General features: G+C 41.8%; 1 protein-coding gene across 2 annotated transcripts in view; it reads left to right on the top strand.

The window, feature by feature from the left end:
• The window catches only part of DENND5B (DENN domain containing 5B), a 104437-nt gene that overhangs the window by 47734 nt on the left and 30876 nt on the right, over window positions 1–25827 (top strand). For both annotated transcript variants that reach the window (XM_033057705.2, XM_033057706.2), the window contains exons 3-7: window positions 5905–6571; window positions 16626–16813; window positions 20001–20534; window positions 21850–22081; window positions 24138–24288. In XM_033057705.2, the coding sequence (XP_032913596.1) occupies window positions 5905–6571; window positions 16626–16813; window positions 20001–20534; window positions 21850–22081; window positions 24138–24288 (1772 nt within the window). The remainder of the gene's footprint in view (window positions 1–5904; window positions 6572–16625; window positions 16814–20000; window positions 20535–21849; window positions 22082–24137; window positions 24289–25827) is intronic.

Raw genomic sequence — 25827 nt, 5'->3', positions numbered from 1 at the left:
GCACTCACTGGGCATGCTGCATGGAAAGCTGCAGGGGAAGAGCTATTGTGAAAACACAGAATGCTTACAGGCACAGCAGAAGTGAAGTGCTGCATTTCCCTCCTTAGTTCTGAGTGTGCTGCATGATGAAACAAGTCTGGGTGAGAAGGGGTGTGGTCACCCAGGACACCTGTCCCCAGGGAGGAAGGAGGTTTTTGAGTACAGAACACCTTGCTCCTGCAGACAAGGGAAAGGGGAATCTTTATGCAGAAGCTGGAACTTCCCTAAACCCCAGCTTTTGCTGGGTCATCACTTTTAATGGCACCTCTACACCAATGCATGTCTTGCACATCTCTTTCCTCTCAGTCACATTTGATGTGGCCTGTGTCCCATGGACTGGGAAAGCAGGGGAAAAGAAAACAGCTCCTGGAGTGGGGGCAGTGACAGCTGAAAGGCTGATCATCCACGGGAAATTTTTCTGAAGAGCTGGTAGTAAAAGGGTGTTTCCAGAATCACCAAAACACTTGTTAAAAACATAACCTGACAAAGACAACAGATTACTGGTATTTGAGCTTCCCTGTACAGAAAATGCCATTTGTTTCTTAATTTAAAAGTAACCAATTGTTGTAACACTAACATTAAACCATGTTACCACTTCTAGCTCTTTTCCAAAATGTGTAATGGTATAATGTGTTACGGTGTAACTCAGTATCGGAAAATTAGGGAGCCCCTTCCCCCAGCCTAGGTTAGATGAGCTTTGCATTTGAGGAGGGCAGGACAGCACACTACCTGCTTCAAAACAGAGCTGACCTCATTGTATGGTGCAAGTAGGAAGTCTGGAGGTTCTCCTGGCCCTCACCCAGCAAATAGAGAGGTGGGGAATACGTGAAGCCCATTTTAACTTGGCTTTTGCAAATGCAAAAATACATTTGGAACTTCCCTGCAGTCATGAGGTGTAGAAATCTGGAGTTCATCTCAATTTCCACTGAATTTTATTTTTAGCACTGTGCCAGTTATTTAATACAAAAGCACAGGAGCTGGAAGCAGCAGTGACACAGAGCTGATGCTGTGGCACTGCACTTGCATAGAAAGGCTGAGATGAGCCCTGTCACTCCCTCTGCCTGCTGGCAGCTGGGGATTTCTATCTTCTGCTTACAAATGTGCACTGCTGGAATTGGGGTGGTATTTGGGCTAGTCTCCATATCACTTTGCTTATACAGAAGGCATGAAGGGCTCAGAGCAATGTTTCATCAGCAGTTAAGATGGCAATAGGTCAGCTGCCAAGGCTGTTGGTGCCTTTTAGTTCTGCCTTTGCATTGGGGGTGTTCCAGTATGAAATAATGAGGACTGTGCAGCAGGAATAAAGCAGCTGGAATTGCTGTGTTATTTGTCTCTCATGTTACAGTGGAGAATGTCTAATATTCATGAAGTGTGATCACAATATCAGACAAAAATGGAATGCTAAAACCAGCCAGAGACCTATTAAAATAATTGATCTGAGCTGCATTGAACACATTTTTTCATTTGCAATGTGTCTTGGAGAAAAAAAAAACCAAAACATTTACTAACAGTAGCAGTATTTAATGATCTTTTAAATTATCTTTTGGAAAACTTCTTTATTGTTTTGATCTGAAACATCATTTAAAGTTATATCCACTTCCACAGAATCCCTTGAGGTAATTATTGGCCTTTCTGATCTTGCCTTGCTGCATTAGTTCTGCCTATGTGTTTGCTTTATGCGATCTTCCAGAAGCAATTTTCCTCGGAGAAGAAAATGCATAAATTCTTGAAGGTTAACTTGTGAAAACTCTGGCTTTGCTGGATGCCTAAGGAATTTCAATTGCCTTCTGGAACCATCCTGTTGTTTTAAAAATAGCCCCCTGAAGTCCCAAGCAATCAAGCTGCCAAAGAGTCATGTTTTCTCTCTGTTTCAAAGTATGTGACAAAGTACAGAGTTCTCTTTAATAGGGAATTGTGTCTATCCCCCTGCTGCTTTTTGTTATTATCCCTGCCTAACCTCACATGGTATCTTCTGCAGCCATTCTGCAAGTAAGCGTTGTACCAAACTAAAGTTATCAGTAGAAAGATACAGAAATTTTTAGAATATGAGCTTCCCATTTTAGCCCTCTGATTCATCAAGATAAATAAATCTTTGCCTGTATTTCTGAAGCTCAAGGATGCATTATCTGTTTAATGTCTCATGTATTGAAATAAAAAAAAAAAAATAGAAGTTCCCTGGTGGAATATGAAGGAGCAGGCTTTAGGACAAACAAAAGCATCTTTCCCTCCACTCCCTTGCCCACAGTGCAATTTGGGTATGGAGCTTCCTGCCATGGAATGTTGTGAACTTGCATTTCATGGCATGAGAAATGTGTAGAGGCTTAAAAAGCGAATTGAAGGGTCTAATGGAGAAGAGGTGAATCAGTGCTAGTGGGCAGTGGTCCAGAGAGGACCTTTGGTTCAGAAATACCTGCAAATGATGATGGCTGGGAGAAGAAGGAGGGAGGAATTATAGGGGCTGTGTGTGTTCTGCCTCTGTGCTTGGGGAAAGGGTATCTCCTAGTCAGGACTTCCAGAGATGGGTTATGGATTAGCTGATACCTTTTTATCTATCCTGGTGCTTTTGTTTTTACAGACCATTTTGGTTATAAGCCTTATTGCAAATATGGTGTAATTCCACAGTTTTCTGCTGATGGATACCTTTAAATATAAATAGTGAAGTGCTCAGGAAAACAAAATCCTATCATTTGATTAGTTATCTTGGCTAGTTCTCAGTGTTTGTACAAAGATGCAGTGCCGGTGACTGACCTGTATTCTCAGCATTAGTGAGCCAGATTCACACCAGCAGGCTAAAATTTCACCCCCTTAGCACATCCCAATCTGCTCTCCAGTGCTCTCCTGTGGCATGTGTGACACAGATGAGATGGGAAGTGATTGATGTCTGAGACCCTAAGATGAAAGTTTTCATGAATTAACCGCAAATTCAAAGCTTTCTCTATTGCTGGAAAATGATTACAGGCTCTTCCTTTTGATCTTAGCTTCTTAAGTGACTCCTGGTCATTCCTCCTGCCTTAGTTCTTCCCATCGTCTTTTTTTTTTCCCTCTGCTTTTTCCTGTGTCCTCTTATAGGTCCAAAAACAGCAGGAGTCTCTGGGCCAAGGTTTGCAGCCAGGGTCTTAAATGTCAATATTCTACATGTGTCAAGTTGTGGCTGAAACTTAATAGATGGGCATCCCTTTGTGTGTGTTTACCCAGTATATAAAGGACAAGGGAATAATAATTAAGGTTTGGAGGGGATTTATTTAAACAGTCTTCTGAAACTGTCTCAGCTGATCTGAATTTCCCTGATGCCTATGTGTGCCTGATTGTAATAGTATATCTAATTTGCTTATCCAGGTATTTTTCTGTAAAGTGAAGAAAATTCAATCTCTGATAGCATTAAGATTTAAGCCTATGATTTCAGCCTGGTTGGCTTTGGTAAGACTTACAACCACCACTGAAAACCCACATTCTAGAAGTAATTTTTTTATTAAGCAATCCTGCCAAAACATGAGGTTAAGAGAGATATTTATTGTGGAGAATAAATTTAAATAAAGTGTGAAACAAGGATTTTTACTACTTCTTTATTGGAGAAGCCTTAACCATGGCACTGCTGTTAATGCCTCAATAAAAACTGTAAAGCACTTAAATAAAAATGTGGCTGCTCTTCAGAAATAGTTCAAGCTGCAATTTCATGGTTTGTGTCAGCAAAGCCTATCAATTGAATTTAATTCTTCTGCCAACTTCAGGCTACTTATTTCCCTACACATCACCTTTTTGAGCAATACATAAGAGCTGTCCTAGATAATTTAGGGGCCTGATAGCCTGTTCTGAAGTGAGTCTGGACCACTTGTCTAATTCCCAGCTTTACCAGGCTGTTGAATAGTCTCTGCAAGGTGCACTGCTGAAGTTCTGGTTAGAATGTACCTGAAAATATATACAGTAATTTCACGATTATAAGCCGCACTGATTATAAGCCGCACTTCTGGGTTTCAGCAACTTTTTGTTCTTTGTCCATATATAAGCCGCACCTGATTATAAGCCGCATGTTACAATATAGAGTGTGATAAAGGGTATCTATTCTATCACCATCTGTTGAGGGTGGGGACAGTGATCCTTATCTCAATGGCAGATAATCTGCTAATGGGCCATCCATTGAAACCAGGTTGGGCATTGTTCTTTATCTTTTCACACCCCATCCTTCCTCCAGCGAGTCATTTTCTGCTAATGGTCCATTGAGTCCCACTGTGTGACTGAGAAAATTACTGCATCCCATTGGGAGTTGCTCCAGTCAGGGGGAAGAGCCCAACATTTCTTACCAAGATAAAAACAGAGGCTTTGGGACACTAAGGTAGCCCCTTTCTCCACTGGACTCCAGTGGAAAACCAGATTTCTCCACATCACCACTGGACCTCCAGAGGGAAACTGCACCTTGTACAGGAGCACTGCTCCAACTGAATCACATCTGTCACTGCAGGAGGATGCAGCCACCATTTAATGGGACTGCTACCAACACCCTGCCTGACGGGGTGTCAGGTTGTACTCTGACTTGGTCAGGGTTTGGAGTTTGTTTCTTTGCAGTACTGTATTTCTATTTTGATTTCCCTAGAAAAGAACTGTTATTCCTAATTCCCATATTTTTGCCTGAAAACCCCTTGATTTCCAAATTATAATAATTTGGAGAGAGGGGGTTTACATTCTCCATTTCAAAGAGAAGCTCCTGCCTTTCTCAGCAGACACCTGTCCTCCAAACTAAAACAGTAACTTTTTGTTCTTTGTCCATATATAAGCCGCACCTGATTATAAGCCGCACTTTGGGTTCGGACCAAAATTTTAGTCAAAATGGTGCGGCTTATAATCGTGAAATTACTGTAATTATTTCTCCTGACCTCTTCCAGCATCAGAATAATTTACTCCTGGTTAAGGTGAGATATTAGGAGACACATTCAGTTGTGCATAGGTTCACACACCATGATAAAGTTGGTTTCTACTGTTGCCTTTTTTGAAAAGGAACACTTTGAAGATTCTCCTTTTTTTCTTTCCTTCTGTTTCTTCAGATGTTGTAGATGAAGCTATAGTCCTTCCTTTATAAATATACTTATTTAGCATGTCTAACATGAGGAGTTTCCTGCTGATGCACAATTCAAACAAGTTTTGCTGGATGTTTGTTGTTTTGTGTTAGATGGTTGATAGCATTCCCAGAGAATGTCTGGAAAAATGCCTCAATTTATCTCTAGGGCCATGCTTCAGAGAAACACCCAGTGTAGCAGAATCACTGCAAGGGATTTTGCTGAGAGGTAAATAAATGAGGCTATCATAGATTTTGGGTGTTTCCCTCCCTGCCCCTCCTTTTTTCTAGTCTAAGCTATTTGATAGCACTTAGAGAAGAAAGTAAATGTAATAGCTGCCCGTCAGTTGGGGTTTGGTTTGTTTGTTGTTTTTTTCCCCCAGAAAATTAGGGAAGATCAAAGAATTCCAAGAAGCCTATGTAATTTAAATTCAGTGGTATAAGATGCTTCCTTGGCTCTCTGGTTTCAGAATACTGTGGGCACGATAGATGCAAATGAGAGCAAAACTGGATGTTTTTATATGATGCTGAAGTAAATGACACAAAGACTATTCAGTAGTGAAAACAGTTTCAGCAAGTAACGAAAATGAGTTGTAATGACTTAATAGATGGATTATTTTGGAGGGTGCTTTCCTTTCCTCACTCATGACTCCTTCTGAAGTAGCATCAGTTTTAGGCTGTTTGTTCTTGGGTACTTTTTATGTCTAAAGGTAAATGGCTTGTTGTGATGCAGCAGATTAAAAGAATGTGCCTGTACAGCAAAACCAGCAAAATAAAATTGTGTCTTAGGTTACTCTATTTCTTTTCTCCTCTCTTAGCTGTGCATGCCCAAGGGGCTGTCTTTCAGGACGCAGGCGGATAACCGAGACCCGCAGCTGCACTCGTTCATCATCACCAGGGAGGACGGCTCCCGCACCTACGGCTTTGTGCTCACCTTCTACGAGGAGGTCACGAGCAAGCAGATCTGCACAGCCATGCAGACGCTGTACCAGATGCACAACGCAGAGCAGTACAGCAGTGTCTGCGCCTCCTCCTCCTGCAGCATGGACTCCCTGGCCAGCAGCATCGACGAGGGCGACGCCACGTCCCTCGCCAAGCTCCAGCGCTACAACTCCTACGACATCAGCAGGGACACGCTCTATGTCTCCAAGTGCATATGCCTCATCACCCCTCTGCCCTTCATGCAAGCCTGCAAGAAGTTCCTGATCCAGCTCTACAAGGCAGTGACCTCTCAGCAGCCACCACCTCTGCCCCTGGAGAGCTACATCCACAACATCCTCTACGAGGTGCCCCTGCCGCCCCCGGGCAGGTCACTCAAGTTTTATGGGGTTTATGAGCCCATCATTTGCCAGAGACCTGGGCCCAACGAGCTGCCACTCTCTGACTACCCTCTGAGGGAGGTCTTTGAGCTGCTGGGTCTGGAGAACCTGGTCCAGGTCTTCACCTGTGTTCTTCTGGAGATGCAGATCCTCCTGTACTCACAAGGTAGGCACTTACCCAGCAATGCCTGTTTCCAGAGGGCAGTTCCTGGGCAGCTGCAGCCACAGGAACTCATAGAATTTCATATTATACAAAGCTAAGGTTGATTTTTGAAATGTAAGAATGCATTGAAAAAATGAGAGAAATTAGTCTGTCCTAATGAAAGTGCTAAATAATTGTTTCCTCCAGGCAGTCTAGGTGCTGCTTGTTTAATTATGCATTGTATTTATCACTTGTGGCAGCTAGCAATAGAATACATTTGATTATTATCCTCATGCTGCCCTTGATCATGCAAGACAGCATGAAATTAATCCTATCTTCTTCAAAAATACCAGCAGAAAGTAATACATCTTGCAGAAGACACTCTTGCTACTACTTTGTTTTTCAAATTTCAGCAGCTCAAAGTCTGGTGTAATTTCCTGCTTCCCAGATGATGCATATGTTCTTGTTAAAACACTGAGAGTGTTTTAGCACTTGGAGGCTAAAGATTTAATGGTGGGTTAAAACTGACTAGAGCTACAGGTCGTTCCTTTTTAGTCCTGCTTGAGGTATTTGGAAACGTTGCTGACAAGGATGCTGGTACTTCCTTTTGAGACACTAAGATTGCAATTGGCCAAACATTGGCAGAAGTTCCTTGCACAGAGCCTGCCCGTGTTCTGTGTTGAAGTGTGCCAGCAAGCTTTGGAAAATCTGGTTTTGAAAACCTTTTCTCTTATGGTTGTATCTTTCTGTAATGGCGCCAGACTTTGCTGCAGGTTTGGGGAATCCTGATTTAGCACTGGGCATGCTTTGGGATTTTACACCCCTGTTACTGTTTCCTCTAGGATGCTGGTTCCTGGGAGTCTGGCCCTGGTGGTATTGGGATGCCCAACATGTCGAGTTCAAGTTTTATTGCTGACTTTCACGGGGATGATCAGACTTTTGGGATGTTCCTCTGAGTCTCGCTGGAAGCCTTCAATGTAATTTGGCTTCCCAAATGGCATCTGTGATTCTGACCCTGAATTAGGACAATGTGCATCAGGGAAATTTTTTTTGGGAGTGGAGGGGAGTAGTTTCATTAGAGGAGGATGAAAATCCTGGACCCAGGAGGTACATGTGCCTTTTAGTGAAAAGAGGAAAAGATGCTGAATACCTGGGCTTTTGAAGAGAAGTGGCTCAAGCAGCAGACAGCTTGAAATGGAGCAGGGAGAGAGGATGGGAAATGGTCTAAAATGAGTATGGGTAATGAACCTTCAGGCTCCAGAAGGGATCACTTGGGTTTGTCATATAAAAGAAAAGGTCAGGAAGTGTGTAATGGTAATGCTGATAACTAAGTGACTGAGAATTGGGGAAAAATGTTCAGAGAAGTGGAAAAAGGGTAGTTCTTCTGCAAATGACTGAATTCAAAGGATTGATAGTTCTTTGCAGAGCTCTTCTCCACATGGACTCCAGGGGTTTGCTTTCAAGAACTGAAAATGAAAGGTTTTATCTTTCAGTTTGAAGTGTGAGCAGAAATCCTGCTGTTAGTTTTGATTAGGCTGCTTTCCCCCTCCCTCCTGCTTCTGTGTGTGCACTTATCCCCTTTTTTCCTCAGTTTGAATCGTGATGCCTTTGCCACTTTGCACTGGGGTTTGATATTAAACAGCAGCACCACTGAAATGCCTCTCACCCATCCCTGCTCATCAGTCCCACCCTGGTCCCTGCTTGTGGACTCACTGAGAAATTTTTTTTTCTTTTTTCTTTCTCACTGTAAGATAGTAGCATTAGGAAAAATGTGCTTGTCAGGTCACATTTCAGTAATACTTTGTGCATGTGGAGAGCAACCCATATATGTATTACTTTTGTAATAGTCATTGAGACAGCTACAAAATATCTACTAAGTAATGTTGACTCAGCCTTCATGTCCGCCAGAAGTTAGATAAATGTTATTTTTCCAGTTACTGGCTATAATGTAAGGGTTTACTTGGTTTGTTTGATTTCATTGTGTGGGGTTTTTTTAAAAGAAAAATGAGATAGTGAGCAGTAATCCTTTCCACCCTTAAAATTTCAGAACTTTTTCTTCCCCTTCTCTTCTATTTGTGAATCTGGGATATCTTAACATAGGCACCATTTGATTGTTCATGGGGGAAAGCATATAGCTGTATTAGGGAAATTCTCTCATTATGTAAATAGCAGGGTAATGCTGGCTCCCAGAGGTGAAGAATGTGGATTGGAGGGCAAGTGCAAAGCCTCAGTTTTGGCATACCCTGATAGCTGAGTACTTGGCTAATCGTGCACTGAGGCTTCTTTTAAATGTCAGTCTTGCAATTCCTGAAAAAGAAAACAGCAGCTGTTTTCCAGTTTGAGATATAACCAGCCTAGAAGGTACTGAAATCTGCTCTCCTCAGCTTTGAGACCCATCAGGGAGAAACTTTTTTAACTCCGAAGTTCTTTCAAGGCAAAAGATGAAAAGGCTTTGGCTGACATATCTCTTGTTCCAAAATAACAAACGGGAGAGGGATTTTGCATGTTCACCCTTCTTTGCCTTCCTGCTTTTAAAGAGGTTGGACTCAATGGACTATGTTTCCAGAGGCCTGGCCTTGCTGCAACCTTCCCAAACTCAAAAAGAGATTAGTAGATGTTCTGGTTACAATTTCAAGCAAGACAGCATTATTTACTCAAAATCACAATTTACTGACATAATCCTGTAATACTCAAGAAATCAGAGCTGCACCAAATCCTACTTCAGTTCACTAAACTATTTCAGTGAGAACTACTGCTAACATATATGGGAAATGTAAGTTGACTTTTTTGTGGTTCTCCTAGACATGTTGAAAGGAAGCTTTTCATTTAATCTTGCCAGAATTTTAGTTTTTCTTCTATAGAATAAAGGCTTCTTTTGGAAAGTGGAGTGAAAATATAAATTGTTGTGCAACCCTAACTATACAAAGAGCCTGGTTGGTAATAACAGCAGTGAAGGGCTGGCAGGAAGATTGCACAGAGACTGTATTGGCTTTTCTGGAGTGTTTTTTTCTTCAAGGGAACTGGGAGTCGAGGATGAAAAAGTCTATTTTTAACCCCATAGTTGGGGCGTAATGTTTCCAGCAGCCTTAACAAAAGCATCTAAGTCAATGAAGAGGTGAGGGTGTTGGGTGACTTTTCCCAGCTTGCTCTGGATGTGTTTCCCAGCGTGATAGGAGAGTGTGTCTGGCACAGCTCTGCCTTGGGGACGGGACAATGAGTGGCTGTTTGTACCATGGCTGCTGCATTCATTTTTGGCAATCCAGTTGTACTTTTGATGGTGCATTAGGGGTGACTGGTACCCCATCACTTGGGAAATGCAGGGATTGTAGTGGATTGTGACTTCACTTTATAGCTGTGGTGATCAAGCCAGAGGGCTGAAGGGATTGGCAGCAAAGAATGATGAGCTCATGTTTTAAACTGCTTTGCTCCCATACATTTTGGACTGCAGAGCTGGGTGACTGGCAGAGAGACCTCAGTGGCAAGACTGAAAAGATCAGGCCTCACTGTTTCTGGAGGCTGTGTGGCTTTCCAGGGAGTTAATCACAACCACTGCTGGTGGGAAGTGCCAGCTTTGGGCTGCAGAGTTGGTATGGAAACCTGTACCTGGAATTGCTTTCGCTATACATTAATTCCTGCAGCTTCAGGTTACATCCTTCACATACAGAGAATATTTTTAAGATTAAATAGGGCAAGTTTTCAACATTTGGGCTTTGAAAACCGATAGGAGAGGTTAGATATATTTTCCCTGCAATTCTTCAGGATGCAGTCTTTGCAGTCCTCTTGTAAGTTCCCTTGATTCAGAGCACAGCTCTCCCATGCAACTGTGCACATGTAAGGTCTTGTTTATGTCCACTCTTCAATAGCTACTACAATTTCCAAAGGATGAATAACAAAACACCACTGGTGTGAGATTTCTGCTGAACAGAGATGAATTAAGCTGTAAGCTTTGTGGAAATCTCTGCAATCCATTTTGTATGTCTGCCTTTTGAGGGATTTAAGCATGAGAGGGAATGTGTGGATGAGACAGAGATAAACTTCTTAGAGCTTAGGCTGTTTCTACACATTATAATTTTGAGCATTTTCCAAGTTGTTTTTCCCAAGGCTTGAGTAATTGCTCGTCCAAGAATGAAATATTCTTTGCATTTTTTTAATAGTAGAAATTATAATACAAATGACTATGCATATATAAAACCATTGCCTAGAAAGCGTTGTGTCTGAAAGATCTTGCGAAGTCTGTTTTGGGGTAGATTTTACAAAACTAATACATACATAATCTGTTGTCTTTTAAACAATTTTTACACCAAATAGTTTCATAGAAAACCTTTGCTTTTCTACTACCTTTAACACTCTGCACACACACATCACGACCTCTCAGCTTTTTTTTTTTTTTAATTTGGATCTCACTTTTTTCCATGATGAAACAGCTTTACCTTTTCAGAATGAGGGGAATAAAGTTAAATTAGGCCTTTACATTGTAGTTATGGCAAATGTCAGATAAATAATGTGGCAGTGATCTGGAGCAAAGCTGGTCCCTGCTGGACTCTCCCCATCATCTTGCTGCTGGCTGGGGAGCCTGTTCTGCCCCAGCAGCCACAGGAGAGAGCAGGGGGCTCTCTGTGTCTTCAGGAGCACCTTCATGTGTCCTGCTGGCACCTTGTCAGCCTTGTCACAGGGTTTTCCCCTCTTCTCAGAGACTTAGCCATGCTGGTAATGGGAGCTAATTCTTGAGGTGGCTCTTAATCATAAATTAAATTATACTGAACTACTGATGGCAGGCTGGGATGTAGTTAAATTATATCAATGGAAATGTATTGAAGCAGAAGCTTTTTATATTAAGTATTGGCCAACAAGGAAAAAGGGTAAGAATTTGCCTTGATGAATATTGGCCTTGGGGTGTTTCCCTTGGGACAGAGCAGACCCCCAGTTTGAGAGGTTAGTTCTTTAGGCAATTAGATGCAGGCTTGTCTTGACCCTTCTGTTTAAGAAAACTTATCTTTTCATATTTGCATAAATTGCCACATGGCACTGAGATGCCAGGGGTCATTTCCTTGGGACAGTCTGCTGGTTACAGCACCTGTCCAGGTTCCCTGAATGCAGCACTGCTGCAAGGTGATTTCTGCAGTGAATAAACATTTCCTGCACCATTTTTGTGTGTTTTATCTTAACATCTCTTAAAAGTCACCAGGACTGACTTGTCAGTTGTCACAGCTGCCACCAAGCAAACCAGATGAAAGGTGGAAGCTTCCAGGGCACTTTGATGTGTGCTGCTTCTATGGAGCTGTTGAGATCTGATTTGAAAATCTTTGCTTTCATAAACAATTTTTGTCTCCAATGTGAATTTCAGATTTCATTTTTCATCTGCAGTGTGCTATATATAAACATTACAGATCTGAAGGTACCCAGACCCAAGACAGGTCTGGTTATGAGCTGTTCTTGTCTCATACTCAGAGCTCAAAGCAAAATAATTGTATTTTCCAGTTTTTCCAATATACCTGGTTCATCTAATTCAAAATTGTTACAAAAAAAAAAAGGCTAAAAAAAGTCAGTTGAATAACAATTGCTTATAATACCTCAGCTGAAGAGGTAGCATGTGGAAAAACTGTTGGTCACAAAAGGTGTTTTAAAGCCTGTTCAGGTGTTTCCCTCAAAAGAATTAGCATTTATTCATTCAGGTTCATTGATATTTTGGGGTCTTTTCCCCTCTGTTGTTTGGTTTATTTTGTTTAAAGACAATTGTTATGTGCATATTGATGAGGTCCTCTTTGAGAATACCATCTGATCATCATCTTTCAGGATACATTTTTAAATATGTGGCTTTGCAAAGCTGCAGTCATCCTTTATGCATGTTCTAAAAGTGGTAGAGGAAAGGAAGTGGTGTCCAGGTAACTAATCTCTTCAAATGCTTCCAAGTACTTTCAAATTGTATGTAAAGTGAGACTTCAAAAGGAAAATAAAGGAGCACAGTCAATTTTTAAAGCCTTGGACTGGATTGAGACGATCCAGGCTGTGACTCCAGCTCTGTGGTAGGCTTTCTGCTCTACCTTTGGTAGGTTACTGGAACAGAGAGTTGGAAAACAGCCAAGCTGTGCTTTCATTGGGAAGGCTGGAGGTGTTGAAACTGGAATCACAGTACACTGTTCCCAGCAGGAACACCGTTTCTGGGGAGAATGAGTGTGTGTGCTCTTACAAATTCCTTACACACAAAGTTCCTGTGATTGGCAATTTGCTGAGAAGGCTCCAGGTGAAATTCTCTTTGGTTTGATTATGACCAAAGATTTGAATCTGTTTTGGGGGTAGAACCTAAATGTGATCTTAGCTATTTGGAACAGGGATAACACCGATGCCTTTTTGCCTTTTCAAAGGATCTTGATTTTGCTTTGCTGCAGCATGGGAAGGATTTTGAGATATCAGACGCTTTTGTGGCAGGAAAAGTAATTTTTATGTTGAGTGGATCCAGAGTCTTTGAGCTTGACTGCTTTGCCCTCTCCTTCACTTAGTGAAAAGTTGTGTGAGAGAACACTGCACCAAATCCAGCTAAGCTATTAGGAGGCAGTGGTTGCAGTAGAAGCCTCAGGGACCACTTTGCCCTGGGGTTATCCTCCTCGAGCAGTTTCTCTTGGAAAATGTTCTGTTCTGTGAACAAATTAGAGATGGAGCTCTGAACATGAAGAGTCATAGAATAATTTTGGTTGGAAAAGACCTTGAAGATCATCAACTCCAGCTGTAAACCTAACACTGCCAAACCCACCTCTAAATCATGTCGCTAATTGCCATATTTACATGTCTTTTAGCTGCCTCCAGAGATGGTTACTCAATCCCTTCCCTGGACAGCCTGTTGCAATGCTGAGCAACCCTTTCAGTGAAGAAATTTTTCCCAACATCCAATCTAAACCTCCCCAGGCACAACTTAAGGCCATTTCCTCAATACCCTGTTTCCAGGTTGTTCTCAGTAACCATGTAAGCTTCCCTCAAATGATGACAGGTACAAGAATCTCTCCATCAAACATTATTTCAGGCTTTAGGGGATAGGTGTCTAACCTTGTACTGGCTTGAAAGTACATTAAAAGTAACCAGAGTTTCTGACTTCTTTAAACAGATAATAAAAAAAGTATTTACAGATTTTTTTAGTACAGTAATTTCATGATTATAAGCTGCACCATTTTGACTAAAATTTTGGTCCGAACCCAAAGTGCGGCTTATAATCAGGTGCGGCTTATATATGGACAAAGAACAAAAAGTTGCTGTTTTAGTTTGGAGGACAGGTGTCTGCTGAGAAAGGCAGGAGCTTCTCTTTAAAATGGAGAATGTAAACCCCCTCCCTCCAAATTATTATAATTTTGAAATCAAGGGGCTCTCAGGCAAAAATATGGGAATTAGGAATAACAGTTCTTTACTAGGGAAATTAAAATAGAAATACAGTACTACAAAGAAACAAACTCCAAACCCTGACAAAGTCAGAGTACAACCTGACACCCCGTCAGGCAGGGTGTTGGTAGCAGTCCCATTAAATGGTGGCTGCATCCTCCTGCAGTGACAGATGTGGCTCAGTTGGAGCAGTGCTCCTGTACAAGGTGCAGTTTCCCTCTGGAGGTCCAGTGGTGATGTGGAGAAATCCAGTTTTCCTCTGGAGTCCAGTGGAGAAAGAGGCTCCCTTAGTGTCCCAAAACCTCTGTTTTTATCTTGGTAAGAAATGTTGGGCTCTTTCCCCTGGCTGGAGCAACTTCCAATGGGATGCAGTAATTTTATCAGTCCCACAGTGGGACTCAATGGCCATTAGCAGAAAATGACTCGCTGGAGGAAGGATGGGTTGTGAAAAGATAAAGAACAATGCCCTGCCTGGTTTCAATGGATGGCCCATTAGCAGAATATCTCCCGTGGAGATAAGGATCACTGCCCCCACCCTCAACAGATGGTGATAGAATAGATACCTTTTATCACACCCTGTATTGTAACCCAAGACAGTTGCCGACACCAGGACATGCGGCTTATAATCAACTGCAGCTTATAATCGTGAAATTACTGTAGGAAAGTGGAACTTCCCTCTCTTCAGTCAAAACTGCTGGGTACATAAACATTTTTTAACTGGTAATCACTGACAAGTATTGCTAGATGGTAACAGTCTAGTAATTTAGTGGTCACTAGTTTTGTTGGTTTTTTTAAAACAACTTTTCTCTTAGTAAATTGGTTACAAAATGTGTGCTAGTGACCATGTTAAATATTATCAGTAGCACCAGAGAAAAGTCAGCATGCATTTGCAGAATTGAATGCCCTTTTCCAAGAAGATCCTTGCAACTTTTCTGCCAAGACCCATTTCTTTATGTGACTGTGTACATCAGAACAGACTTTGAAGGTGTTTCACATACTAAGACATGCTGCTTTCTCTATTTGATTTATTTTTTAAATCTTTAAAGCTTTCAGAGTTAAGAAATGTTATGAGACTTCTCCAGTAGGTATTATAACTTGAGTTTGTGTAAGTGCTCCTCAACAATACAGGGAATGCACATGTGTAATTATAGACCATTGCATGGGCAGGGATTGATAAGCAGCTGATCTGTAGCTGGGCAGTGTTTTGGAGGTGTAACCTTGAGATGACTTGTATGTATGAAAATAATTTTGAAGACTGACTGAATAGCTGTTAGACAAGATGAAAAATGGTTTTGTTCTGTCAGCTGACCTTCTGCAGATCGTGGCTGGTTTTCCACAGAGAGGTGCTAGCAAGGGGAATGGGTTATGCAATTTGTTGTTGTAATTTGCATATTTATTCAAGAACATCTTCCCAGTGACCTCCTAATAGCTGAGCAGTGTCAGATGACAGCGCTTTTGCTGTTGTTGGTGTCTGCCAAGGTCTCAGGCTGGGATGTTCAGAAAATGGAAAGGGTCAAGCTGGGCTCCTCTCCAGACAAAAGCAGTCAGTGGGGCTGTAAGAAAAAAGCCTTGTCTCCTGACTCAGAACCAGGGTGTTCATACATGTATTTTTGATTTCTGGGAGTGGGGCAGGGAGGATTAGGAGAGATGGGCAACAACCCAAGTGTTACCCATTATCTGGGTCTGGTGTCTGCAAGGGGGAAATCTTTTGGTTGCTCAAGCCAGAGCTTGTGAGATTTGCCTGGCACTGATGAGGCTTGGGTTTGGACACAGCCATGGAGTTTACAAACCCAGGAGTCTTTGCCTTAGTTTCCAGATGGATTGTCTGCAGTTTGAGATTTGCTGTAATGACGACCATCTCTTTAGACCAGTATGTGATTTATTTATTTATTTTAAAAAATTATTCTCAATTTATCCCCTCATTTATATTAATAAACAGCTTGTGCTATTTCATCATGCCAGCCAGATATTTGATAAATAATTTGCCCTTACCCAAATTTTGAAACTTCCAGCTTAGCTGGACCAAAATAAATTTTAATTTAAAAAATAATGCACAATGTGCTTACTAAAATCAAAATATTGCAAAGCAACATGGGTTAAATACAAATTTGGGAAAGTAACGTAATATAAATATACTAGCTATAATATACTAGCTATGCAGAATATATTTGAGAACTAAATTTATATTAGGCTTCTGTTTGGATTTAACTTAAAAACATTGATTTTATATACTTAAGGACTGTAAACTTCTGCTGGTATGTGGCCAAGACAAGTCTTCTGGAAAGTACATTCACCTTTGGAAATAGTAGCAAGTGGAGCAGAAGCAGGCAGGCAGGAGCAAGCAAGAAACCACAATGTTTCTTTGAAGTTCACGTCTTTCTCCTCTTCTTCCATGTAAAAAATACATGCTTATTATGGAATTAGAGTATTATTATCCTGTACTAGAGACAGAACTGTTGGTATCTTTTTAATAAATTAATTTAATGATAGACTAGATCTAGAATATGGTATGAATACCTATGCTCAGCAGTTTCTTTACGGGAGGAATTAAATAATGTTTAAGGTTCTTAAGTACTGTCTTATTTTCCAAACAACATCTTATCCTATAAACATGGTTTCTGTCTTGTTTTGTCACTGATGTCCTTGCCAAACAGATCTCAAAAGCAGAACACGGGGAGATAATTCAATTCTGTCTTTCTCTCTCCATGTCTAGATTATCAGCGTCTGATGACAGTGGCAGAGGGAATCACAACGCTGCTGTTCCCATTTCAGTGGCAGCATGTGTACGTCCCCATCCTTCCTGCCTCTCTCCTGCATTTTCTGGATGCTCCTGTTCCCTACCTGATGGGGCTGCAGTCTAAGGAGGGAACTGACCGCTCCAAGCTGGAGCTGCCTCAGGAGGTCAGTGTCTGCCTTTGGGGCTGCTATCCTGAAATGCCTTATTAGTATTTGTGTGAATTACTGCTGGAAAATAATGCCTGGTGTTAGGAGGCTTCTCTGGCTCAGACTCATTGCCAGCAGGAGCGAGATAGTAGAGAAGCCTCCACAGCCCTCCTTGGTCCATTTCTGAATTTAATGAGTACCTGTTACTGTTTTGATGTCTAAACGCTTCTCCTTCTGCTGTTTGTTGTGACAAAGCTGAAAGTTTATTGGCTTTCCCTACATCACACGCTTCGCCAGGTTTTGTTACACCATCAGTGGCACAGTCGTGCTCACAGAGGGCTAAAGAGCATTTCATTTGGGGAGAATCTTGATGGATCTGGATACAGTTGCTAGATGGTGTAAACCTGTCCTTGTCCCCCTGCAGCTGAGGAGCGTGCCTTGTCCTGCCAGCCCCATCCCATCCATGGCTGAGCCCACGTGCTCCTTGTCTATCACTAGACCAGCATCCTGGCCTCAAACAAGCCAGGTTTGCATTAATACTGTTCCTATGAACCACTTAGAAAAAAAAGGAAGTAGAGGTCATCCTCTTAATCTCAGGGCTAAATCCTTGGTGGTGGTGGAGAGTGAAATGGATATTTTTCTCCTTAAAATTTGACAAAGGTGATTAAAACTACTTCACATTTTAACCTGGCCTTATGGCAAAGTCTTTGGGATATGCTCACCTGTCTGCATTCCAGATGGTGACTAGAACCAGAGCATGCCATGTGCTTATAAACTTAGTTTTTTTTCTTAAAATCAGTGGGAACCCCAAGAGTATCTGTTCATACAGCAGTAACATCTCCTGCCAATGGCTGTGCTGAGGGGACTCTCCTGGGGACAGAGTCCTTAAGGTTTCCAAATACCTCCTCTGACTGAGAAGGCAGATGGGAGCAGCAGCAGAGGAGAATATGCAGGGGTGGGAGTTTTTGTGTGGAAGTGGAGGGATAAACACGGGACAGGTAATACAGTTTATAATAAAGGTCTATTTTGCATATTGCATGAAGGTGACTGAGTCACCCTCGGTGGCATGGAACTGCAAATCAAGTTTTACTTCATGGATACAGTGACTGAAGCACATGCCATCTGCACTGGTGTGGAAGCAAAGCTGTTATCTGGCTATGCTCCTCAGTAAAACCCTGCTAATATGACATAATTACTGTGATTTTAAAAATTATTAGTCACATGCTTTTGGGTAGCAGATTAAGCTGTCATTTTCCTTAAATGAAAATTTTAATGTGACAGTATTTGATATTGCATTATCACTGGAATAACAAATATCACCAGGGAGAGAAGAGTAAGGGTGGAGTGGAATCTGCCCCCTCCATGATGTTTAACAAATGAGTGAAAAATACCAGCATTTATGAATACCACAGGTCCAGTAACTGTGGGAGAGGGAAAGAAAGAAGACATATTGAACAGGGAAGATCTTCAATCTCTAATTCCTTTAGACAATTAAAAAAAACCCCTCAGCATGCGAGCAGTGATGAAGTGCTGTTCACATCAGCATTCCTTTATTGTTCAGGCCAGGGGCTAGCTCTTGCTCTAAATATAAACCATTTGTTTGTTAGAGATAAAAATTCTAACAACTGGCCATTGTGCTGTCTTAAGGTTACTAATCTCCCTGCATTGACTTTAATCATCCGATGTTTTTGAAGAGAGAAGTGAGACCAATTTCCCAAGGGTTTTCTGAATCCAAATCTCATTTTTCAAATTTTGTAAATGATATGCGGAGCTGAAATTAAAAAGCCTTTGAAATGAAATATTGATAGATAAGAAGGCAGTCCCTGAGCTAAAGGCACACCACAACTGTGTAATAGTTGCATAGTTAAATAAAGCAAATCATTTTGTATGAAGAAATGCTTTTCTTTGTACAGACTAAATTTAATATGAAAAAGCTGAAGGGACACTTCTACTTCGCTGAATTAATCCTAATACCCTTTAAAGTATCTATGTGAAAGGTGATTAATGTTAATAAACATGTCCCTGAAATATCCAGTATATTATAAACATGTTTGCTGTGGAATGTATTGTCCTGCTGAAAATTAACTTTTTTAAAAATGAAGGAAAATAAATCTTCACATAATCTGAAGATTAGTCTAGGCATTTGGTAAGATATAAAGAACACTAGAAATGCCTGGGAGAAGGCAGAGGAGCTGTGCTAATGGCCAAGTCAGGCTAACAAAGACCTGCTGCTGCCCTATGGGTTTTCTGCATCTCCTGTTCTGCAGTTTTATGCCAGGATAAAATGCATCAGAGCTGAGCACCTTGGGAATCTGACCTGGTTTAAGATTTTACTCAGTGCACTCAGACAGTGAATTTCAGATGTAAGCTGCCATTCAGAATATCAATTACTGTTTTTCATCCCGGTATTATTCCTGAGGGTGCATTTGCAATGTAATTAATTTTTATGTGGGGTTCTTCTATCCCTCCATCGACACTTTCCTAGTAAAAATATCTGCTCTGCTAGATTAATGTCTTCACTTAGCTTTAATCTTACAGGCTGAGATCCATCTCCATTCACAGCAAAGCTAAGAGCACTCTCTTTAAGTCTCAGGCAGAGGAATTGCCAATATTAAAAGCCTCCCTGGAAACAAGGGGAGTGGGGAAATAAGACTTGGCTCTAGTGGACAAGCTATACTCAGACATAATCCCAAAGGATTTAAGGATTTCCATGGGACCCTATTCCATAGTTTTGCTTGAAGCAGCATTATCTTTCTCACTAAACATCTCATTTCTTGGTAGCACAGCTGCAGAGGCTTCTTGCAGTTGGATCCTGCTAAAGTAAATGTGCCTGTGAGATGCAGTAATTTACACAAAGGGTATTTACATGGGCCGAGAAGTGGTGCTGCACTTGGTGGTGTCCTTGGCTTCTCTGGGAGGGCGTATGAAATCTTTGCAGTGGAAAGTTTGGGGTCTTCATGTCCTGGGGGAACAGGAGAGGGCCAGGAGTCTTTATTGGTCATGCAGTTGACCCTCAGCCTCACTGAAATTTGAAATATCATGGGCTAGACAACACAACTAAAGTGTCCTTCATACATGTGCACTTACCTTTCTGTCTGAAAGAGAGACAGAAAGTTTCTCCTTTACTGTGGGAGAAAAAGGGCTACATCACAGAGGAACCATTCAGTGCTGAGTGTCCATTTTGAGACTTTTGTTTGTATTTCAGGCAAACTTGTGCTTTGTAGACATCGATAACCATTTCATTGAGCTGCCGGAGGAATTCCCGCAGTTCCCCAACAAGCTGGAGTTTATCCAGGAAATCTCTGAGGTTCTCCTACAGTACGGGATCCCTCCAGAAGGCAACCTGCACTGCAGCGACAGCGCCACCAAACTCAAGAACTTGGTTCTTAGTGACCTGGTGAACGACAAGAAGAACGGGAACATCCCCAGCAACGCCCTCAACATGTACGAGCTGCTGAAGGGCAACGAGACGATCGCCCGCCTGCAAGCCCTGGCCAAGAGAACGGGCGTGACCATGGAGAAAATGACCATCACCAGCCCCCTCACAGAGGAGAAGGATGGGAAGCTGTCATGTGAGGAGCTGGAGCTGAGGGACTACAAACTGAACGTGCAGCTCCGCGAGGTTTTCGCCAACCGCTTCACGCAGATGTTCGCAGACTACGAGGCTTTTGTCATCCAGGCTGCCCCCGACATGGAGTCGTGGCTGACAAACAGGGAACAAATGCAAAACTTTGACAAAGTAAAGATAGCCATGTTTTCGTGTCTCCATCTAAAAGGGGGAGGGAGGATGGCTGTGTTTGTGTATATATAGCCTATAATCTGCCGTTCCTCATCTGCCTCACGGAGAGATTTGTCCATTTCCATTACACAGGGCCAGATCTCCTGCCAGAGTAAATCGGAGCGCGCACACTGAGCTGTTCAGAGCCATCCTGGCTCGTGCAAACCAAGCTGGCAGGCTTCTGCCCAGCTCATGGGGCTGCTCCTGTGGGCTTGGTGGAAGGGTAGCAACGCAAAGTGACTTTTTCTGTCTGTCTCTCTTTTTTTTTTTTTTGTTTGTTGGGAGGAGAGGTGCACACTAGAGACAAAAAAACAAATCTAGTCTTTCATTTTCCTAATCTCATGGTAGAGGTTTTTGGTAATGGGTAACATTGTTCTGAAGAAGGTTGTCACTTAGAGAATATTGCTACGACTCTATTGGAGAGTATGCATGAAGGAAAAGGAGTCCCTTGAGATTAGAAATGGGGATGTAAAGAGATGGGAGGATAGCAAAAGTAATGGGAAATGTTAGGAAGCTTGCACAGCTGCTGAGTGACCCTACAAAGCAGATAGTGTTCTTAGCCATCATCTTTTTTAGATAGAAGTCTTTCTCTAAGGAAAAGGTTAAAATTATGAACAGTGAGGAACAGACGAAATACTGATCTGAGTCAGTTTTTAATTTAAAAAAATTGCTGCCCTGCCTTTTGGTGGTTTGTTTTCAGGCATTAAACAGTTCAGCATTCAAAAGGATGGGGTTGTTTAGGCAATCTCTTCTAGTGCTTCTGCAATAAAATGGGCTGTTAAGTTTAGGGTTTTCAAAGCTCAGTTAGAGACTTAGAGGCACAGTAAATTCTAATTGGAAATTCCTGGTTAATTGCCCTGTGTAACATCACAGAAGAGCATCACACCTTGATATGTTTGACACCTTAATAAGTGATACAGTCGTAGGCAACGATGCCTAGAGGTCCCAAGAGGGCACATGTAATGGTCTGCCATGCATTTCATAGGGTTTATTCCTAAGGGTGAGAGCTGCTAGGTTGCTCTGAAAAAGCAGGCAGCATGAGCATTACTTCAGTAACTCCATATTCCCTTTGTTTCAGCTGTCGCAAAGCCTCCCCGACTGTTTATTTCTTACATTTGTGAACCAAACCCCTTTGCAGATAGATTCACAGCTCTCTGAGAGGTGTTTTTGTGGTGGGGGAAACCTTGTCCAAGCCTTCCTGCTGGCTCTGGATCAGTTCTGTGCCAAAAGATGGCTGGGTAGGAACATGGCACTAACGAGCTGTTCTGTATTTCAGGCTTCCTTCCTTTCGGACCAGCCTGAGCCTTACCTCCCATTCCTTTCACACTTCATCGAAACACAGATGTTTGCAACCTTCATAGACAATAAGATAATGTCCCAGTGGGAAGAGAAGGACCCTTTTCTACGAGTTTTTGACTCCCGAATTGAGAAAATAAGGCTATATAATGTCAGGGCGCCTGCACTGCGGACATCCAACTACCAGAAATGCAGCACTTTGAAAGAAGCAGGTATGTTCAGATGGGCTGGTAAAATATTCAAAAGTACAGTGTCAGCCACCAAGAAATATAGGTCCTTAGTCATCTGAGTGTTGCAGTTGATGAGGAAGTCCTAGAGCTACCTGAGGAGGACTCAGCAGTGTCCTTTTCTCATCTAAGCAAAATCTTTAGCATGCTGTTAAACACTAGGAATGGCAGGAGCCTTCACCTTCCCTTTGAGCTTTCCCGAGCTGGTACCTTTAATAAAATCCAGCCAAGCCCAAATGGAACTGGCTCACAGTTTCTCATTTCAGGCAGCTCCTTTTCCATTGCCAGGAGAGCTTTCCTTCACCCTGGTGGTGGGACCAGTGCCAACCACACTGAGGAGTTGAGCCCTGGTGTCTGCCCCACTGGCCTTGTCTCCCCTTCCCATAATAACATGTTGTTTTGCCTTACACCATTTGGTTAGAGCAGCAGGGGATGTAATCCTGTGTAGCATATTTAGTACCTCCGGCAATAGATGTTCAGTGTTAATGAACAGTAATGCTCTACTGAAGGCTTGGAACCTTTTTCCTTTACTGTCACAAGATGCCTTTTCAAATTATACTTGAATTTCTTATTTAATGCTTGTGCAGGTGTTTATTTAATTTCTAAGTAATACAGGGAAATTATACTCCTAAATTTGTTGGGACATGTATTAGTAAGCTAGGGCAAATCCATTTCTCATGGGTCTTTTTTGATTTAACTCCTTCAGTGTTTTACTTTCTATAAACATGTCAGAAATAGAAATCTGTGTCTGTTTAACCTTTTTTCTGTCTAAACCCAATTCTAATTTGCAGGTCAGCTGTCTATTCAGCGTCTAGTTTTGGCAGATATTGTGGCACCAGAACCTCATTTTCTGTCTTGTGAAAAGCAGCAAACTGATAGTAATACCAATTTTCCTTCATATTTACCATTCACAGTATATGTGACCCCAGCACTGATCCAGCACCTGTTTGTTTAACATTTTCAGAACCCTTCAAATCCTTTGACCCCACACTACCCACTCCTTTTCTCCAAATGGAACCATACAAAGTGATTTTTATTTTTTTAAAGGGGAAAAAAATACTTGCTAAGTTTCTAATGATAATGGAAATCTTGTGACAGCTTCTTTCCCATCACAGTTTTAGAAAATAGGAAATTAGTTTTATATTGTTCTTAACAAATGGAAAACAGATTTAACTTCCACATTTTGTGTATGTATTCACTAGCTGTGATATGCTGAAAGAACAGGTCTGCCCATTAATACATGGTCTAGAAAGTTGAATATTAAAGTTGCTAATTAAATGCTGAATTTGCCCATACACCTCCTTTCCCAAGTTCTTCACAAGTTAACAGGGTGACAGGTTTTATTTTCATTCTGCTTGAGGTTTGAGTTTGAAACCCTCAAGTCCTTGAAGGAAAGGATTGAACTGCTTTAGTCTCAGTGCAGCTGAGATTCCTGGGGAGCTCTCTCCCATCTTACCATAGTCTTCCCTGTTTCCAAGAATCTGCTCATCCTCTTGATCTCTTGATGATGCTGAGGCCTTGCTACAGTTAGCTATGCTTTTTGAAGGCCTGCCATCCAGTAAAGGCATATCTAATTTCAGGAGGAGGATCATTACAGTCCCAGATGTTTTCAAAACTCAGGTGTCCTCCTGCCATGCATCTGCCCAGGGAATGTGTCTGGGGCTAAGCAAGGTGCCCAGTCCCACAGGGGTTGCAGCTGGCCTTGGAGGTCTCTGTTCTGCTGAAGAAGAAACAAATCAAACAAGGAATTTCAGGGAAAGATTGCACTAATGCATCCTGTAGGCTCCTGTAAATACCTGCTTGCTTAACAGCTAACTTGCTTGCACCAGTGCTCGTTGTGTGGTAAAGAAACTTAAAACAAAATTTAAAAACCTACAGCACAAGCGTCTCCTCACCTCTGTGAGTGGCAGATTTCTGTGTCTGAGGTCACTGTTTAATTTCCTAGAGGGTTTCCAGGGGTGTGAGCATGATCACTGCTGTTGTGACAGCGCGTGCCCTCGGGCGGGTCGTGACGTTGCTCACCTGTGAGTGTCACCTGCAGCCCAGTCCATCGAGCAGCGGCTGATGAAGATTGACCACACAGCCATCCACCCTCACCTGCTCGATATGAAGATTGGCCAAGGGAAATATGAGCAAGGATTCTTCCCAAAGCTGCAGTCGGATGTCTTGGCAACGGGACCCACCAACAACAAGTAAGCACAGGTTCTATTTTCTGGATTTAAAAAGAGGTTTCCTGTACAAATAGTTCACATCATTGAACATTAAGTCCCAATTTTGGATGGCATATAACCAGTCTAATGAACCCAACAGCTGTTTCTGTTTCTGGTTTGTATGGACTGGGACTTTTGAAAATATAACCATAGTTTAGGTTATGTCAGGAAGTGCTAGCTCTGCTCCTCCTGCTGTTTTCTGTTGAGTGCTAAATACTCTGTCTTCTCAAGCATAGTTCTTGTTTTGTAATCAGTCTTACAAGTTTAAAATTAATTGTTTGGCTGTTTTGCACTGAATACTGTAATTTGGGAACTCAAACCAACATTCAGATTCTGAAAGAAATTTTGGTGTTGAAACCTTCACACCATCTTGTGAAATGAAATTAGTGTCCACTCAATTCCTTTCTTTTCTTTAGCTGTTATTACACCACCCAGAGATTTTTATAGCACTGTTTCAGTTGCCACATTGAAATTCCCTGGAAGACTAACTTGATGAGGGTGGAAATTATGTGGTTCTGTACCTGGGTTTCTTTTTTGAGTCTGGTAAGTTTCTGTGGTACTCTTTGACAAGAGGGTAGGGGTAGCTGTAGCTGTGGAATTTAGCGTGCTATTACATGGTTTATTTTCCTAATGTAACATGGGAACCTGGAGCACGGATACACTTTACATCTCTTCAGTTATAATACAAAGAACTGTGAGTTCCTTTATTTTTAATCTTTCTTCCTTCAAAACCCATAAGTGAGGGGCTTCTTGCTCCTCAAAAGTGAAATATTTGTGCATCATTGATCACAAACTCATCAAATAGTCATCTGAAGCCTTCAGTTTAGTTTCTGGAAGTCAAAATGTGGGAGCACAAGTAAATTCAAGAGCTTCAAAGGCCACGATTGTCCAAATATTAAAGCTACCTCTTGTTTTAGACATGCATGCACACATACTTCTCTGAGCTTCTGCATGAGGTGCCCACTCAGTTCTATTTATACACCTTTTGTGCATCTAATGCTAGCTAAGCCCTTTTTAATAACCTGCTAGGAATAAGAATTACAAAAGATAAAAAAAGATATCCTTGAGCACTGAATTTTAAAGAAATGGAGTTCCTTAAAAGAAATTTTAAAAAACCCAGGACCAACCAGCAAGGAGGAACACGTATTTCAAAGTTCCTTTGCTTTCAGTCTTCCTGCAAATAGAGACAGAATTGTATGGGTAATGGTCCTTTGAGGAATGAAGGATTTCTTCATCCTGTGAGATGCTGTGTTTAGCAGTCTGCCTGCTATCCTTATGGGTGGGTTTCAGTTCTACAGTGTCAGCAACAGTGTGAGTGTGCCCAGCCTGCCTAAAGTTGCTTAAATCTTCTGTCTCTATTGCAAAACCTTAGTGAGTCTATGAATAATTACCACTTAAAAACAGTTTTCCTTATGCCCTTTGAGATTTGCTTCTGTTAGACTGGTACCTGTTCTAAAATGACTTTAACTCCTTGAGTGATAATTTTGATTTATATTGCAGCAGGTTTCAGAATTTGTAAGT

The sequence above is a fragment of the Catharus ustulatus genome, chromosome 4, assembly GCF_009819885.2.
Source record: "Catharus ustulatus isolate bCatUst1 chromosome 4, bCatUst1.pri.v2, whole genome shotgun sequence".
NCBI classification, from domain to species: Eukaryota; Metazoa; Chordata; class Aves; order Passeriformes; family Turdidae; genus Catharus; species Catharus ustulatus.
This window is presented reverse-complemented; position numbering and strand designations above follow the sequence as displayed.